General features: G+C 43.0%; 3 protein-coding genes across 4 annotated transcripts; 1 reads left to right on the forward strand and 2 right to left on the reverse strand.

The window, feature by feature from the left end:
- Positions 1-924: 924 nt before the first annotated feature.
- Positions 925-3,788, reverse strand: fzd2 (frizzled class receptor 2). Its single transcript, XM_084678168.1, has one exon. The coding sequence runs from the start codon at positions 3,614-3,616 to the stop codon at positions 1,973-1,975; it is 1,644 nt and encodes a 547-aa protein (XP_084534294.1). The 5' UTR covers positions 3,617-3,788; the 3' UTR covers positions 925-1,972.
- An 810-nt stretch (positions 3,789-4,598) lies between these two features.
- meioc (meiosis specific with coiled-coil domain) lies at positions 4,599-9,868 on the forward strand. 2 transcript variants are annotated; one of them, XM_084678584.1, is made up of 8 exons: positions 4,599-4,748; positions 5,220-5,339; positions 5,748-5,902; positions 6,167-6,271; positions 6,474-8,244; positions 8,342-8,476; positions 8,649-8,829; positions 8,970-9,867. In XM_084678584.1, the coding sequence occupies exons 1-8, from the start codon at positions 4,743-4,745 to the stop codon at positions 9,146-9,148; spliced, it is 2,652 nt and encodes an 883-aa protein (XP_084534710.1). In that variant the 5' UTR covers positions 4,599-4,742; the 3' UTR covers positions 9,149-9,867. The 2 variants fall into 2 exon arrangements, with proteins under 2 accessions (XP_084534710.1, XP_084534711.1); XM_084678585.1 differs by lacking the exon at positions 5,220-5,339 and having other exon boundaries at positions 8,970-9,868.
- A 657-nt stretch (positions 9,869-10,525) lies between these two features.
- ccdc43 (coiled-coil domain containing 43) lies at positions 10,526-12,407 on the reverse strand. The gene is made up of 5 exons (XM_084678586.1): positions 12,201-12,407; positions 11,709-11,799; positions 11,398-11,533; positions 11,175-11,230; positions 10,526-10,975 (listed from the first exon to the last, which is right to left on the reverse strand). Exons 1-5 carry the CDS (start codon positions 12,372-12,374, stop codon positions 10,788-10,790), a joined length of 645 nt encoding a protein of 214 aa, XP_084534712.1. The 5' UTR covers positions 12,375-12,407; the 3' UTR covers positions 10,526-10,787.
- Positions 12,408-16,890: the final 4,483 nt, after the last annotated feature.

A 16,890-nucleotide genomic window follows, 5' to 3' on the forward strand; every position in this document is an offset into this window, starting at 1 on the left:
TTAGAGGTGGTTCACTTTCAGTCATTCTGTCACTGGGGGGCATCCAGTGTCATACAGTGCAGTCTTTACTTTGGAAAGATAAAATACTAACTTTGTGTGTTTTACCTCACTGTTTATGTAGGGATGAATAACCTCCCATAAGAACTCGGAGACACAAAAAACCAAGTCTCATCATTTCTTTCATCGTGGCTTGAAAGTTAATATGCCTTCTAAGGGTCTATCATTCCTGCTATCCATGTTAGCTCATGCCCAGAGCTATGGGTAACACATTTCCATGGCAGTCGCCTCCCAGTCTGAAAGCTAACAGATGTTAAGGTATGACTCAAATGTCAACACATTGGCATGGTTAACAGGACTGTGAACCGGACCATCAGACAGGAAAGATACAGGCTGATAGGGCCAGATTGAGAAAGTGCATGGGCAGAACCAAGTTAGACATAGATAACCAGCCAGGGCAAACGACAAAACATTTCGGGTACAGCCTAAGCATTGTGAAACAAGGCCCTTTTGCAGCACCGGATCATAACTGAATTACTTGAGACTAAAGAGGATATTATATTGTAGCAAGACCGAGAATCAACATGCCTTTAGGATGTATTTTGGGGAAATATGATACCTCCCTTAGCAGAGCCAGCATTATGCTTATAAGGCAGACTATTTGGTTTATGTTTCTAAAGGAGCCATTGTTAGTCTCAACCACAAAAAGCACATTTTATCAGCCTTCCATTTAAGCACATGAGATTTTACATCCTACAGCCATTAACAGTACAATGTACTACAGAAAAGCATTCCTACATGCCTTTAGAACTCCAAAGGTGTGTTTTTGAAGAACTTGAGGGTTCAACTTGATTACAAAACTATGAAAAAATGACTGCTAAAGCAAGACAGCAAAGAAATGAGTCAAAGGAAACACGGTAAAAAAAATTAAATCATAAGGAGTTTATTGTTTCATCGCCCATCTGTCCTCTCTTTCCATAATGTGAAATGTGTTTGATCATTAAATGACTGCAAGACTCAACATTTGCATGCAGTATTCAACCAATTCAGTTCTTGAATACATTTGGCTTTCTAATGTTCCAGTCATGGGGTGCCTTCTCTAGTAAAATTAAGAAAACATACGTTTCCCACTACCTAGAAAGGACATATAGTACAAATGTTGAAGCCCCTCATCCAAGAACCGGCACTTTCCATGTCTCTTTAAGGCACTTTGTGTGGGGTGACAGAGAAAGAGAGAGAGTAGGATAGAGGCAGAGTAGAGAAAGTGTACATCCTACGAGTCTCCGATTTGATACATCAGAGGGTAAATGAGTACAGCTCTGTTACAGGAACAACTTCAAAAGCTTTAGGCTATGCCACAGTGTCAGACGGGACAATGTGTGCAATGCTCCATTCATTAGGTAACAGAATGACAAACAGAGCACAGCTGACAGTAAACCAAAAGCATTTCATTCATTAAATACAAATATATACTTTCATATATTTACAAATACTATATACACAGTTGCATTTAATTACGTCTGACATGTTCACAGAGAAAAAGATTATGTCCTAGAATGGCTGTTTTTTCAGGCTCCTTCCCCCTCTCCCTGTATTCCCAGCTGGTTGCTCACTCTCACGGGAGAGTTTTATGACTGGTAACTTTAAAAAAAGACTGGTTGACACATACAGTGGGGGAGGAGAGCCTGTCAGCACATGGCACTCGGTAACCATGCTTGTTGTTTGCTCAGGAACTCATGTTCAGTCATTTAAAGATCAACAGTACGTTCTTGTGTCAAGCTCACCACACTTTTCAATGATTTGGTGATTTTATTCATAACTGTACAAAATCTGTGGAAATGTCTTAGAAAAATACTGGTGGCATCTGATTACTGTATAAAAGTAGCACTCTGACAGAAAGTAGAAAAGTGGAAGAAAAAAAAAAGTATTATTGAATGCATTAGAACTAATAAAAAAATAGTCCTACATGCTTCTTCTACACAGTGGTCTCTCCGTGCTTACTGTTAGTGAGCCTGGTGTAGAACTTGCGCCATGACTGGAGGGTCTTGCCTGACCAGATCCAGAAGCCAGACGTGATTCCCACAATGAGGGTCATCAGGTACTTGATCATGTAGACGGTAAAGTCTGGAGTCATGCGGGGGCGGTTCTGCATGGGGCAAGGGATGGCCAGGCCCTTGCAATTATGGCTGACCCAGCTCAGCTCCCAGTGGTGACGGAAGGCCTGCTCGTAGAAGAAGCAGGCGATGACGATGGTGGCAGGCACCGTGTAGAGCACGCTGAACACGCCGATCCTCACCATGAGGCGCTCCAGCTTCTCCGTCTTGGTGCCGTCGTGTTTCATGATGGTGCGGATGCGGAACAGGGACACAAAGCCGGCCAGCAGGAAAGAGGTTCCGATGAAAAGGTAGATGAATAGGGGGGCCAGGACAAACCCTCTCAGTGGGTCTAGACTGTTGAGGCCCACAAAGCAGACCCCGCTGAGAACATCCCCCTCGATCTGCCCCATGGCCAGGATGCTAATGGTCTTCACTGCAGGGACTGCCCATGCTGCCAGGTGGAAGTACTGGGAGTTGGCCTCAATGGCCTCATGGCCCCATTTCATACCAGCTGCTAGGAACCAGGTGAGCGACAGGATGACCCACCAGATGGAGCTGGCCATACTGAAGAAATACAACATCATAAAGAGAATGGTACAGCCCTCTTTTTTGGTGCCTTGTACAATGGTCTTATAACCCTCAGGGCTGAAACTGTCATTGCACACCACCTTGTCTCCCAGGAAGTAGCCCGCTATGTATGCTATAGAGACCATGGTATAGCAGCCAGACAGGAAAATGATAGGCCTCTCTGGGTATTTGAAACGCTGCATGTCCACCAAGTATGTGGTCACCGTGAATAGGGTGGATGCGCAGCAGAGGGAAGACCAGATGAGGATCCAAATACGAGCAAACTGTATTTCTTTATCATTGAAAAACATGTAGCCCCCACTGCTTCTAGAATGTTCACATGGTGCAGCACAATCCAGCTCATCCATAAATTTATAATTAAGATAGGATGGAACTTTGAGCACGGCTGGACAGCGGAAAGGCCTATCAGGTGTGGAGTAGACATGGACGCCTGGAGTTCCAGGGACTGGCATGAGAACGGGTGGAACAGTGGCAGTTGATTCATTCTGACCAACACAAATGTGACCGTCACCAAGCACGGGGAAATTCTCGCACCGTAGACGCTCAGGCCACTGGAAACCGAACTTGTTCATGAGCGCCTCACAGCCATGCTTGGCTCTCTCGCAGATAGAGCGGCATGGTGGAATGGCTTTCTCCAGTACTGTACATACGGGAGCATACATTGAGCAAAGAAAAAATTTGAGCTCCGGTGAACACTGTACCTTAACTAAGGGATAAAACTGATGCACTTCCAGACCAGCGTCCTCTTGATTGTAATGTCCAAGAAGGTTTGGCATAATGGTTTGATTGTAGGCTATGTCCGTACATAGTGGTATGGAAATAGGCTGACAAAATCCGTGGTCAGGAACTGCTATTCCATTATCTCCTTGATACTGTCCTGAGATCAAAGAGGGCAGTAGAAATGCGAGAGTAACGAAACTCCTATGGATAATCATTTTTGTTTTAACTCAACTCCTGTTTGGGTTATTGGTTCCAGATAAGCTCATGCAATGTAAATCTATTTGTATTCCGCAGCATTAGGAAGTTTGTGATACTTTTAGGTAGCTAAATATCGCAGTTACAAAAGAGAAAAGTGAGCTCGCTTTTTATCCCTTCGCCTCGCTTGCAGTCAGTGGGCTGCCTGCAGCTGCTTGACTTTTCCTTTGTGCGACTCGCATGGTCCAATCAGACCGTTTCAAGTTTCCCCTGCAACTTTGTGTAATTGGGAGTAGGGGAGGAGGGATCTGGGGGCCTTGAAACCGATTTTCACCCGGGTTATGTTCGCCCCATGTATGCTTTATAGGCCTATTTGTTTATTTGTACGTTTGGTCTATCCAGTAAAAATATTTATCATGATTTTTTGTGTCCATGTAAGTCGCATAGTGATTTCTTGTGAAGCTGTGATCAAATCAACAAACAACATGATGTTTCTGAAGTTATTTGTTAGTAGTGAGGGGCAAAGCTAACGATGAGCATTCTATTGAGATTGAGGTGTTTATAAAATCCATTCTCTTAAAACTATTGTTGCTATGCCTTTTGGATGTTCCCATCCCCCATTGATCATTTATTGGCTGAATGATCTAACGGGCCAATAACATGGTAGACAGCAGTAACATTGTCACTGGAGGACGTTGATTTGATGATAGTGACCATACAGTGATAGTGATGAGTGAACACGGTAGCAACCAACAAGTAGGCCACTAGACGTCATTTATAAAAAGCTAGCTGGCAGCGACAAAAAATCGTATCTAGTGACCAGCAACACATCCAGTGACTTTCCGCTACTTTTTCCGTTTTTGTTGTTGACCCATAGAATTGTATTCAGTTGAGCAGCATGAAAAACTGCTAATTGTGCTTCCGTGTTGTCATAGCCGCCAGTCATGTTAACTACACCCCCCCCCCCCCCCCCAACACTGCTTGCTCGAGCTGAACGCTCGAGATCGCATACCCTAGTCTTACCTCACGTCATCTCAATAAATCGGTTTTAGTCAGCTCCTCTAGTGAGAAGTCAATAATGAAATGGTGAATATTTACCTGTACAAATCAATTATTTAATAGTTCATTAACCTGGACCGGTCAATTATGGAGGTAAGCAGGCATAAGTGTTAATATATAACCTTAATCTTAATCTAACTATTAGGGAGTGAAGCATTCCGTAACATTATATGGTCGTGCTAGCCAATTACTATAGTAGCTAGCACTAGCTAACGCTAGCTGGAAAAGTTTGTTAAACTTTTGGTTTCCCACTACAAATTGTGAATGGTTCTATGGATATACATGTTACTAGCTACATATTTGTGTTATAGAGAAATGAGGCAGGAGATGGGGAGTACGGCTTTACTTTGAGTGAAAACACGCTTTTCTTTTACAACATCTCTTCTCTTACGCACCTGCACGTCCTATTGGATGGCACAACTGCCATAGTATATTACTGCTTAGTAACAGCATATTAACTATTATCTAGTTAAATACTAAGTAAATTATCAATGCTTGATTCGGTAATCTTAATGATCATTTTCCTATTCAACCCGATTAATTCTGATTAAATGGTCTCCTTAGGCCAGTGATAGTGTGAAAGGTAGAATCGTTGGAAGTACAAGAGGAGTCAGACTGGCATTTGATCGATTTCAAGGCACTTCTTTCGGATCAGACTCTCTCTTTTCAACCAACAAACAACAGGTCGGCCATCTTAATACTCCCTCTTTGATTTGTCCCCAGGTATACATCTCTATGCATGAGCTGAATTAAGAATAAATTACAGGACCCCCAGTTCTGTCTTTGCTGTAGCCATAAGTACACATTTCAGTGGCCATCAGGTCCACTCTAGTCTTTGCAGTCTTTGCAAATGCAGCCTTTCTACACTGTGAAGAGGGGAAGCAAAGATTGTGTTGAATGACAGGTTGTTTCATTCTAAATAGATTTGGGGTTTAAAATGAGATCAAGCTTTTATTTGAGGGTTTAGTGAAGTTGGGTCCTTTTTGACTCTTATGAAAAGAGGAAGATACAGGATGTTAAGACTGCATAAGGGTTAACTGGTCTATAGTTGAGCTTTATATTTATATTAAGTATAATTGTTTTGTATTACAGGCTTGTGGAACTGGAGACAATGGGAGTCTGTTTCCACCATTCCTACCTTTATCCAATTTCTCTCTGCCAGAGGAACCTGGGATGTCCTATACTCCATGGTCTGTTCATGATGATCCATACCAACTCATTGAATGTGCGCAGAACAATAAAAGCAGGTAAAATCATGGACTAAAAGTTTCACACAATATAAATCCTATTTTTTAATTAATCATTAGTTAATGAGAGGGCTATAGTTATGAAAATCAAATAATTTAACACAATACATTTAATGTAGTCATTATTATAGATTTAAATTATTAAATGAATACCCAGAATCTAGAATAGGCTAAAACAAACAAAGGTATTTCATTGAGTGATATTTTAATATCAGGCAGTTTGAACTGAGATGTATCGAGTAATCTTACGTTTCTTCCTTCAAGAAATCTTACTGATGGAAATGACCGTGGAAGTGAAGCTGATCTGTATGGGTTGGTGTCAGATATATTGGGAGAAGCTGATAAAATGGACAGTTATTACAGTGAAGAGTAAGTATCTTGTGTCCAGTGGAGGGGTGGGGTTGGGAATAGGATTTTATTGCTGTTGTCAAGGTAGCCCTGGAAATGTATCTTAATAAAAGCATTGTCTGAAGGTAACTGTGTTTGCATAAAGTAAACATTTATCACAGTGTACAATTAATTAGCTACGCTATCTCAAATCTAACTTTTAAGAACTTAACTTTTCTTTCAGGACATTACCCAATCCCAACTCTGTCTGGTCTCCAAAGTGCATGAGGGAGGATTACCAGCAATATCTCCAGCCAGAGTCAAAAATCCATCTCACACCACCCTTTCTGCCAAGCCATGCCTACCATGAGCCTTTGAATAAAACACTAGATCAGTCAATAAACAGGGATTCAGAGGAGATGTACCAGCGATTCACCACCTTAGATTCCAGTGAACAGTGGCTTTTCTCTTCCTGCCTCGAAGACATGAACAGCTACGTTCCCCAGAATCAAGAGTTTCATAAACCACCAGGGCTACAGTTGCCTACTGTGGGGAACTCCTGCCTGTCTAAGATGAGACAGAGTAAGCATGAGTACAGTACGTCTGATGTTGAAGGAACATGTGGGTCAGTGCATTCTCTCTCTGATCACATGGAAGCATTTCAACCCCAAAACAAGATAAATAGCCATGGCTTTGATCACTATTATGAAGATTACGCTGGTCTAAACAGCGTCATGCCCAGAAGATTCAAACAGTATGCAATGCAAGATGTCAACAAACTGGCCTGGAATATGCAATCCGTAATGGTTGGCGAGCAAGACAACTCATGTGCCAGGGAAACACAGAGCCGCCAGACAGCACAGATGCAATACGAAGCCAGCATGGCTGAACAGAGGAAATTCACCAGCCCCAGAATGCAGGCACACAATACTCCAACCATGCAGTTTCATAAAGAACTGGGAGGGGACTTTGGGGCAGTGCAGCAGGAGACTGATGGAGGAGGAAGAAAGCTGCCATTGCAGAGTGACTTTATGTCCAAGGATGTATCTGAATTTGGTCCCCAACTTGTTGAGTACTTTCAGAAACCAAAAGCACTGTCCGCAGCTTCCAACCCTGCAAACATGTATCAGAGTAAGATGAACGGCCACAAAGGAAACAGCTCACTCTCCATGAACCCGAATCTTAACCAGTTCTTCTCACATCCCAGCCAGCAGAACCAGCTACAGAATAAGCCCAAGCTAATCAGGAGCAACTGTGTGCCGTCTGGGTCCAACAATATGCTCTCTCACTCTGTGTCCGAGTTTGTGCCTCAACACCTGCAACAAACACAGAGAGGTTCACTTTGCATTCAAGATTTCAGTCAGGGAGATGGGCCAGTGCTCCACAACCGGGAAGCACAGAGCCAACTAGGACTGGCCATGGATGGGCTGAGAAGGGGAGGAGATGCAGACTTTCAGCCGAATAAGAAGAGAATGCCCATGCCTGGCTTGGTGGGTGAGGCCTACCCTGGACAGTGCATGGACGGAAAGACAACCAAGGTTCATACAGGCAGTCACATGGGAGAGGGAGAAAAGAAGGGGCTTCTGCATAACCCCTACCTGGACAACCAGGGAAGCATTTACGGCTCTCAGAGATTTTCAGGGGGACTGAGCAACATCAGTATGGGAAAGACTTCACCCTTTCCGTCTTACATGTACCCTGTGAGCAACCCCAGACAGAGCACCTGCCACATGCCCACCATGACCTCATCCGGTTTCAACTCCAGGTCCTCTCTCCCTTATGGAAGCTGTGTCCCGCTCACTGACTTGTGTGATTTGCTGCCAGACGGTGAGTTTGCAGCTTTCAGCCCCTTTGACCTACTGGGGTCCAGTGTGGAGGGCCTGTATCCTGGGATGTCATTTGACCTGAGGTCCCCAAGGATGATGAGGAACCGTGGTGGACCAATGAGCCAGCTGCACTGCCACCTGGAAGAGAGCTATGAGCAATGGAGGTTCTTGGAGAAGGAAAGAAAAAAGGTGAACATAGACGTGTTATAGACGTGGTGTAGAATAAAATATTAATCTTTCAATTTAGATGTGTTTATTAAAAGCCATGTTCTGTTTTGTGTTTCAGACTGAGGTGATTCTTACCAAGACTTATCCTGGGAGGCAGATTTCAACTGTTAGCAGCAATGCCCTCCCAAAAGTCCCTCCTAATCCCTCCAAAGTCGACCGTCTCATCGTGGATCAGATTCGAGAACTGTCCAGGGTGAGACATCAAAAATAACCCAACAAAAACAAGTCTCACCCATAGCCTGTTTTTAACCATACTCAATAATAGTCTTATTGCTACAGAATTGTTTTGGGACACAATACAGTACGTATATGTGGCTTTTGGAAAGACACATCAAATGTTGTGGTCATCCATTTGAACATTTCAGGTGGTGAGTCTTCTTGGTAAGATGGAACGCCTACGCAGCATCCCACTCCATGCCAATATCAGTTCAACGCTGGACAGACATCAAGAAGCTATTTACATCACCCAGGCCAGACGCAAGGAGGAATTCATCAACACGTCCTGCCGGCAAAGGCAAGGAGGGGGTCATATCAGAGAGGACAGAGGTAATTCCTCCAATAAGCTTTATACAGAATTCATGGCCCCTATCTGCGTTGTCCTTTCTAAACAAGGAGCCTCAAAATGGGAAATCTTCCCTCTTGAATAAGCTGCTTGATTACATCTGAGGTCCTCTCATTCATCCCAGACATCCTGCTGCTGGCCACAGCACTGAGGGACCTCTGCGTCACCACCAGAAAGGCCCGCACTGCCCTGTGGTGTGCTCTCCAGATGACCCTGCCCAAGACCTCCACTGACAAGCTGGAGGAGGAGGGCGACGGCCAGGAGAGCAGCCCAGGGACGAGGCTGAGACCTGGGCTGTTCTGAAGCCTCCACCACAATGTGGCCTCCACACATCACATCACACAATGTCACAGACCTCTGAGGATGACATTGGTGTGCATGGATGAAATGTTTATAGCACCACTATATATTACGAGTTCACTTGTCGTACATAAAGCTCAGTTTGGGCAAATTTAAGTTATAAATATTCAGTTGGATATTTTCAGTCTTGAAATCAAAATCGAATTTGTGATCTGTGTAAGAACAATGTAAGGCAAGGGTTTGTTTAAATTACTTTGAAATGGGAGTTCAACTCTATTATAACTCTAGGGGTCCATATTCTTATCAGTGGTGTTTTATCAGCCATGTGGTGATCTCTGTAAAATGATATACAGTACCATATTCACTAATGTTATAATGAAGGAAATTATCCTTGTACTTGTTACAAAGATAATGGGTTTCATATAGCTTTGTTAGGGATCACTAGTTTTGATAAAACATAATTAATAGTTGTTCTTGCAGATAGGAGTCAGTAGTATGAAATGTAATTAATCCTGTATAATGTAATTGGAGACATGAATTAGTGTCATAGCTGAGATTAATGGATATAATCTTGAAAATCTAAATTTTTGTTATTTATTCAAATGTCATTTGGCACCCAGTTCATAGGATGCTTTTACATATTTTAAAAACATTTGTCAATCACTAGTGAAAATTAAACTTGTTAAGTGAGCTTGGTAATGGAATACACTTTTCCATATATGTTCCATGTTCACATACTAATCAGTAGACAACTTTTGAAACTTTGTGTTTCCTGATAACCTGAAATAGTTGGTGCATTTTTTAATTTACCCTCAAACAATAAAGTATGAGAACAAGCTAAATGTTTACATCCCTTAAATTGCTGTTCAAGTTCAAAATGAATGTTTCACAAAGATTTTCTGTATGAAGTTATTTCATCACAAACTAATAAAAAACAGACAAAAACATATCTTTCAATAAATTTGAACTTTTGTTAAAAGGTTGTTTGCAGATCTTTGCTTGTTCAGTGAATATAATATAAGTATTGAGGTAAAGAAGAAACGATTTGTTAAAACCTCCCTAAATGAGTGTAACTAAATTGAATAAATCCCTTGGTGTTACACCAAAATAATAGTTATGTGTTAGCCTCTTTACTTAAAAGTAGAGACATAAGGCATTTTCAATAGTGGCACATTGCACACAACAGCATCTTAGGCATGAGCAAGAAACAAACAAGTGGTGTATTCACTCAACGTAAAAAGTTGCTAGATATTTCTTATAGAAGGTGTACTCATTCTTCATAAGCAGGAACTTAAACCTTTAAAAGAAAAATCTGCATCAAGTTAGCTCATTTTAAGAGAGACAGGTAACATGTTTGTGCAGTCCATGATTAAACATCAGTTGTTTCTTCAACTAAAGAGTTGAGTTCTTTTATTGACCCAGTTCATGTGGAAAACGAGCTGCAAATTATCTGCATTCTAAACACTTTAAATATCTCTAAATACTTTAGAGAATATTTGGTAGAATCTTAGACGTATAGCAGTGTATGAAAATGTTAAAGAACAAAAAGTTAAATCACCGAAGCTCAACAGGAAGTCACGTTCAGATGCGTTAACGATGGGCTAGACACAGTCCGCTCACTGTCCACTGTCACCCTCAAGATTTATCTTTTTCGTTCCCCTTTCTGCGTTCGTTTCTTTTCCTTGTCTTTCCTTTCCTGCTTGGACAGCTTTTCCTTCTCTCGCTGCATCTTGTCCTGTTCCTTCTTCTTCTGGGAGTCGTCTCTTGCCTGGTCGCGCTGCTGCTTCTTTCGGTTCAGGACCTCCTCCACGTTGGTGTTCTTGAACAGGGCTGAGGTTCTCGGTCAAGGAGACTTGCGCCTAAACCCCGCCACACGTCTGACAACGAACGGGAACCATGACACACTTTTTCTATCCAGCTACGTTCAGCCATATTCTAGTTTCCAAGTAGGATACGCAATTACGAAGGACATGAGTCGGATCTCACATTCTGATGAGTCCGAGTACAAAGAAGGAATGGGAAAGGATACATTTTTCACCACTTGGTACACAAGCTCTACCGGCTGTTTCCTCTTCTTCAGCTTCAGTGATCTTGTTAAGAAAATTGACGCTGGTTCTCAGGAAGATTACACAACAAGATGTTGAGTTAACTGTTTAAAACAAAAGCCTTTGATTGATAGGCTGGCACAGCATTGTCTGTGTGACACAAATGTAATGTTATCAATTAAAACAGATTAACCTAACAAAGGATATTCTTCGTTGTCTGTAATATTGGCATATTGAGCCAACAGGGCCTCCTTCCTCTTCTTGGACTCCTCAGACACCTCCTTCTGTTTCACAACAATCTGGGCCTGTTTCTCTATCATGCTGGCGATGGCCTGTACCTCAACTACAAATTCAGATACAGCGTTAGTGGTGGGGAAGGGCAGATTAAGAGCTGAAATGTATGTATGTACTTTGTGTATTTATCTTCTTGATTACATTTAATATAGCTAATAAGTGTTGCATTCCAAAAAGGTGTTCGTTACAAACAATGAAACAGTTTCTTTTATACAGCATCATACCATCTACATTGCTTTTGGAGGTAGATCGGGCACAGCTCTCGGTCCACTGTCTAATGATCTCTCCACAGACGTTATCAAGTGAGTCCTCGTCCTGTGGATGAGAGACAACCAACCTTATTTGAACCTTTTTTCAGACAACAGGAATTATATTCACAAGAGACAACAGATACTAGTTTGCGTGTCTGTAATGACTGAGCAGAAACATCAGTCTAGTACTGACAACTGTCTAAAATTAGATAGCGTACTAGTAGCTCGCAGACTATAGACTAGGGAAGCTAGCCGTCAGCTTCCCAGAGGAGCGCTAAGTTTGGTTTTATACGGTTTCAAAAACATGAACAGATTGTAGTAGCTACAAAGATGCTGTATAACAAAGTTATTTAGATAACTTTACACGTGTTCGTAACAGTAAGTTACTGGCTAACTCAATTTAGCAAACATGTTATGGTGGTGAGAGATCGAGTGAGCATGCTGCCATGCCGATAGCGTATTCACCAAAAACGCAGATAGGATTCCTTGTAATGCATCTCCCTTCTCCTCATCAGTTTCATCTTCTTGCAAGACCCCTAAAATATACGCTCCATACACCTCGCGATCCACCTCCAACGAATCTAGTCGATCATTTAGCCAGCTTTCAAACTCCCCGGCGTCTGTCACGGGCGCAGCCATGATGGCCCTATTGGGTCCTAAACACCATGAGACTGTCCAGAACATTGCCTGCTACACTTCCTAGTTATCGTCACTTTTTTTGTGCCAGCTGGTTGCAAATTTTCTTTATGTACCCGAATGCTCTTTAAGACTTCTCAATTAACGCAAAAATAATGTTAGTAGTAAGAAATAAAACAAACTTTGTATGTGTTGCATGATTTACGTGGCGGGCCGTTGCATGTCCACATTATCGACAATTCAATGACAGTTGCTTGCCGCACGAGGGAGCCAGACTTCCAGGACTCAGACATTTATGAAAACATTGGTCTTTTACTGGAATTGTTCTGTAAGTTGTGTCTTTGCATCAGAATATATGCAGTATATATTTATACTATGAATTGTAAACAAAAATAAAGCCCACGTGAAGTCTTTTGATAGTGGTAAAGCTCGGATTTCTTTATGAAGAAATTAGCAACAGTAAAAGTGTTGTAATTTATGTTCTGTATATTCCAGCATATAGGATACAAAAATCATATTTCAAATTTTAAAAGGTAAATTCAAAACCATCAAATTCGGTGGTGTTTAAATGTCAATTTTAAGTTTTTATCATATTTTAAAATCATGCCACAAAACATTATGTCACTGATTTGCTTCCATACCAGAGTAGGTTTCATGCAAGTATTGATTCTTGCATGATTCTTACTTGAGGGGACTAGTATGAGTAACCAGAGTAAGTTTCATGCATATGGCACTTTCCTAGTCAAAGTTAGCAAGGGGTGCATTTCCTGGGGTCAAAGTTCTTCGGGTCGAATTTTTGGGGATCTGAATTCATGCGGAATACAAACCTCCACTTAATGATCATCTTTCAGGGCAGACGTCGTATCCTATATTAAATCCCACTCTGTATCACTGTGTGGGGTCAAAAGACACAACTTTAACTTTAATAAGCACACTGAGTTTATAACTGGAACCACAGTCTTACTAACTTTGTTCTCGTAACAAATACTTTGATTTGTTTATTTCACGAGTCTGAATGCTGAAATAAGCCTTTAAATGTGGTAGATATGCTCCTTTTCTCAGCTGGTTGAATAATAAAGGAGCTGGATTTCCGATTGACTGACCTCCTGCAACGAGAGAGCACTCAGTATGTTTGGGGTATCACTTCTCCTCTCTCTACCTGCTCCTGTGTAATGGCTTCACACATCGCTGGCACCGCAGTAATGAAGTGTGAAGCCCCTCTGATGCCACAGGGAAGTTGCCGTGTGTAACTGGTAAGCTATATTTTGGTGTACTGCTCCGTCTCCGACAAGTCCAGAGCCCATATGTTATTACACTGAGATAAATCATATTGTATTATTTGAAATATTTGAAAAGCCAATAAAATACTAAGTCATATTGAGATCCTAAGTCATTATTTTGAGGTACGCCATGATACTGAGTCATAATATTGAGGTCCTAAGTCTGAATATTGAGTTATCTGTTGCTATAGATAGAGATACATTTATTATCTCAAAATGTATTTAATAAATTATATGATAATGACCGAATTAATATATATGTAATTCATAGATATGATTAATTTTATTGTGATAATAAGTCATTAAATTGAGATAACAAGTCATTAATTTGAGATAAGTCTTTGGATTTATATTATTCAATATATTGAGATAAGTAATTAGATTGACATAAGATGTTATTTTGAAATAAACCCTGACACATAGAGCTAGCTGAGGTACAACATGCAAGAACCGTGTATCATGTTTAACAACAAATTGCAGTGTTTTTACAGGTAGGTAAAAACACAGTTGTAACACCAAAAAACTCAGTTTTTAACTGTGTACACTGTGTTTCCTTATGTGGCTTTACCGTTGTTGTACAGTTGCGTGTGTCCCTGGCCTCTGAAGAGCAGGAGGACAGGGAAGGTTTAGTAGGACAGGACAGAGACACAGAGGGGGGAAGAGCACTGGGTGTCAGTGTCAGGCTAGCATGACGATAGACTGCCACAGCTTCAGTCATGTCTCAAGTAAAGAAGTCCAGACCCAGGGGAGCCCCAGAACGCTGCCTCCTCTCTCAGTGCTGCGTATTGCTGTAGGACGGCTGTCCTATTTTTATCGCCGAGGCTGCGGATTGATGCAAAGTGACGAGAGGGCCGCGAGGCCACTGAGGGGGTGGGTGCCCACATGCTCTGCTCCACAGGCATCCCTCCACACACACACACGCATGTGAGCACACACACACACACACACACATGTAATCACACACACACACTCCTGTTTTCGGCTTAAAAAGAGGCCCTACGGTCACAATGTGCAATGTCCTCTCTGTCAACATCTCCAGTGCTCCAGCGTCAATGTGACAGCACACACCAACCCCTAGAAGAACAAACAGTCAATTTACAATATTTAAAACAACCCAAAAAATAGGCAAGCCCCCCCGCACACACACACACACACGCGCACACTCTTGCACTGCTTAATGTGACATGCAAAAAACACAAGACATTGGAATAGGCGTTGGACAGGACAAAGCAAGGAGCCATCTGTGACGGTCCTCAGACCCCGGGGTGTTGGGAGCTGGGTGTCGTCCCTCCTGTGGCTCTGTGGCGTTCAGGTTGCTCCGGTGACTGTTAGACGGAGAACAGTTCACCGGAACTGAGCTGAGGGTGGATTGGTGACGAGGGCCGGTCTTGGATGTTGGCACGGAGGATGTGAGGTTCAAACTGGTGGCGGAGTCCCCCCCCCCAGAGAGACATGGCTGTGGCTCCCTCCTGCCAGCTCTTTAGACAGAACCACAAAAACACCACCACATGAGCATGGAAAGAGGTAATGAATATGCAGTGAAACCTAGCGTCGTCCGGGGAGACCACTCTCAGAGTTCTGAGGTTTCCTTTCTCGAAATCACCGGGAAGCACAAAGACCAGTTGACAGCGTTTTTTTTTTTCTTTCTCCCGTTTGGTGCTTTTGACTCCCCTAACTGTGGCCCAGAGGTTTTCAAAATGCAAAAGCTATTCTTTCCAGGTTAGTGAACTTTCATGACCTCCCACTGTGAGGAGAAACTTTTTGGGCATTGGTCTGGCAGCCTGCCTGGCTCTCTGTGCCAGCTCCTGCCCATCTTGGTGGACGAGGTGGCTGAACACGTCTAGACAGCCAAGTGGAGGAGGGCAAATATTTAGCTCTACCACTTTAGGAGGGAATCCAGAACTGGTCCCAGTGCCAGGCCGTGCTTCCAGGCCAGGGATCAGGCCAGGTCCCTGTGCCTCTCTTCCGGCTGTTTCCTCACTCTGTATTCAGGGTCACGGATCTCATTTCTGGGATAATATTTCAAGCGGGCCACAGATGGGGAATTAAATTGAAGACCTGGCTTGGTGTGGGGCATCGGAGAAGGGGGGGAAGGTGTTGGCTTTGAAAGAAAGAGGGGAAGAAAAGCTAAAAAGGTCGTTGTGATTCTCTGAGGTTTAAGGGGTTGTTTTGTCGGGATTTGTGAAAATGTCTCTGTCTCCAGTGCTCAGCAAAGTGTTTTCCTCATGAAAAGACCCTATCTGATTGACAGGGTCCTGCTGACTCCTCACAGCCAACGTGGATGTTTACATGCAAGCTCAAATATTTACCCAAATGGGTTGCAAATGAGTGCTCGCCTCAGGGACTGCCTTTGCCAAAAGGTCTTATGCCTCATGTCATTTAAGAAAGAGAGATTGCGAACAAGATAACCTATCCGAAAAAGGGTTAGACAAATCAGTAGTCAACATTATTTGACTTCAAACCCAGCTCTCAGCAGATGACCACGGTGGTTCTGCATTTAAATTCAGCACAAGTCCGTAACTTCTGGTCCATACCCCCTACCTTCCTTCGGTCTGACAGCATCGGAGGAACAAGGTCGGAGAGGGAGGCGCGTCTGGGATTTTCCCATGGTTCCTCAGTGTGAGAGTTGGCGCGGGCGCAGGTTTTGGGGTCTGCGTTGTCACGTCTGCTCCTGGGCTCAGCCAGCCCCGCTCGACTGGTGGCCGTCACTCACGCGCTCACTGACAGCGCAGCGCGGTCTCATGCCACCTGTGCTCTCCTCGTGTTTGATTGGAGCTGATTTATGTGGACGGCGTCCACCACTGTGCCTGACCTCTCTTTAGAGAGCCAAATAGTTTTACCCGCCAGGCTGTGGAGGTACCACTGTTTTGAACTTCAGTGGCTGCATTATCTCCAGGTGGAATTTTCCTAGCAGTAACAAATCGGCCTTTTGTCCTTTTTTTGGGGGGGTTGGATTTGTTTGGTCGGAGAGGGAATGTGTGTGTATGAGTGTGTGTTTTCACCTTAATGAAGAGGGACATTGATGTCTCTCTTATTCAATCTGTGAGGGGTTCGAATTCTGTTTAGCAGTAGCTAGTTTGAGAGTGCCATTATTGACTGGGATGACACAGTCTTCTCAATTACAGCTTATTAGTTCCAAAAGCAGCCATGACAACATTTATCAGGGGAAGCATCTTACATTTACTCTCCCACCTCATCCTAATTGTCCCCCTCAGGACATGCGTAGCGGGTGTCAGTGG

Source organism: Hypomesus nipponensis, chromosome 17 (assembly GCF_054491055.1).
Source record: "Hypomesus nipponensis isolate SF chromosome 17, ASM5449105v1, whole genome shotgun sequence".
Classification (NCBI taxonomy): domain Eukaryota; kingdom Metazoa; phylum Chordata; class Actinopteri; order Osmeriformes; family Osmeridae; genus Hypomesus; species Hypomesus nipponensis.

Bases quoted from the DNA above. Each gene is read 5' to 3' on its own strand.
- ccdc43 (XM_084678586.1), bottom strand. From the start codon at position 12,374: ATGGCTGCGCCCGTGACAGACGCCGGGGAGTTTGAAAGCTGGCTAAAT. The intron at 11,800-12,200 runs GTGAATACGCTA...TCTCATCCACAG, and splicing joins GAATCCTATCTGCGTTTTTG to GACGAGGACTCACTTGATAA. The intron at 11,534-11,708 runs GTATGATGCTGT...CTGAATTTGTAG, and splicing joins CTCCAAAAGCAATGTAGATG to TTGAGGTACAGGCCATCGCC.
- fzd2 (XM_084678168.1), bottom strand. From the start codon at position 3,616: ATGATTATCCATAGGAGTTTCGTTACTCTCGCATTTCTACTGCCCTCT.
- meioc (XM_084678584.1), top strand. The intron at 6,272-6,473 runs GTAAGTATCTTG...CTTTTCTTTCAG, and splicing joins GACAGTTATTACAGTGAAGA to GACATTACCCAATCCCAACT. The intron at 8,245-8,341 runs GTGAACATAGAC...TTTGTGTTTCAG, and splicing joins TGGAGAAGGAAAGAAAAAAG to ACTGAGGTGATTCTTACCAA.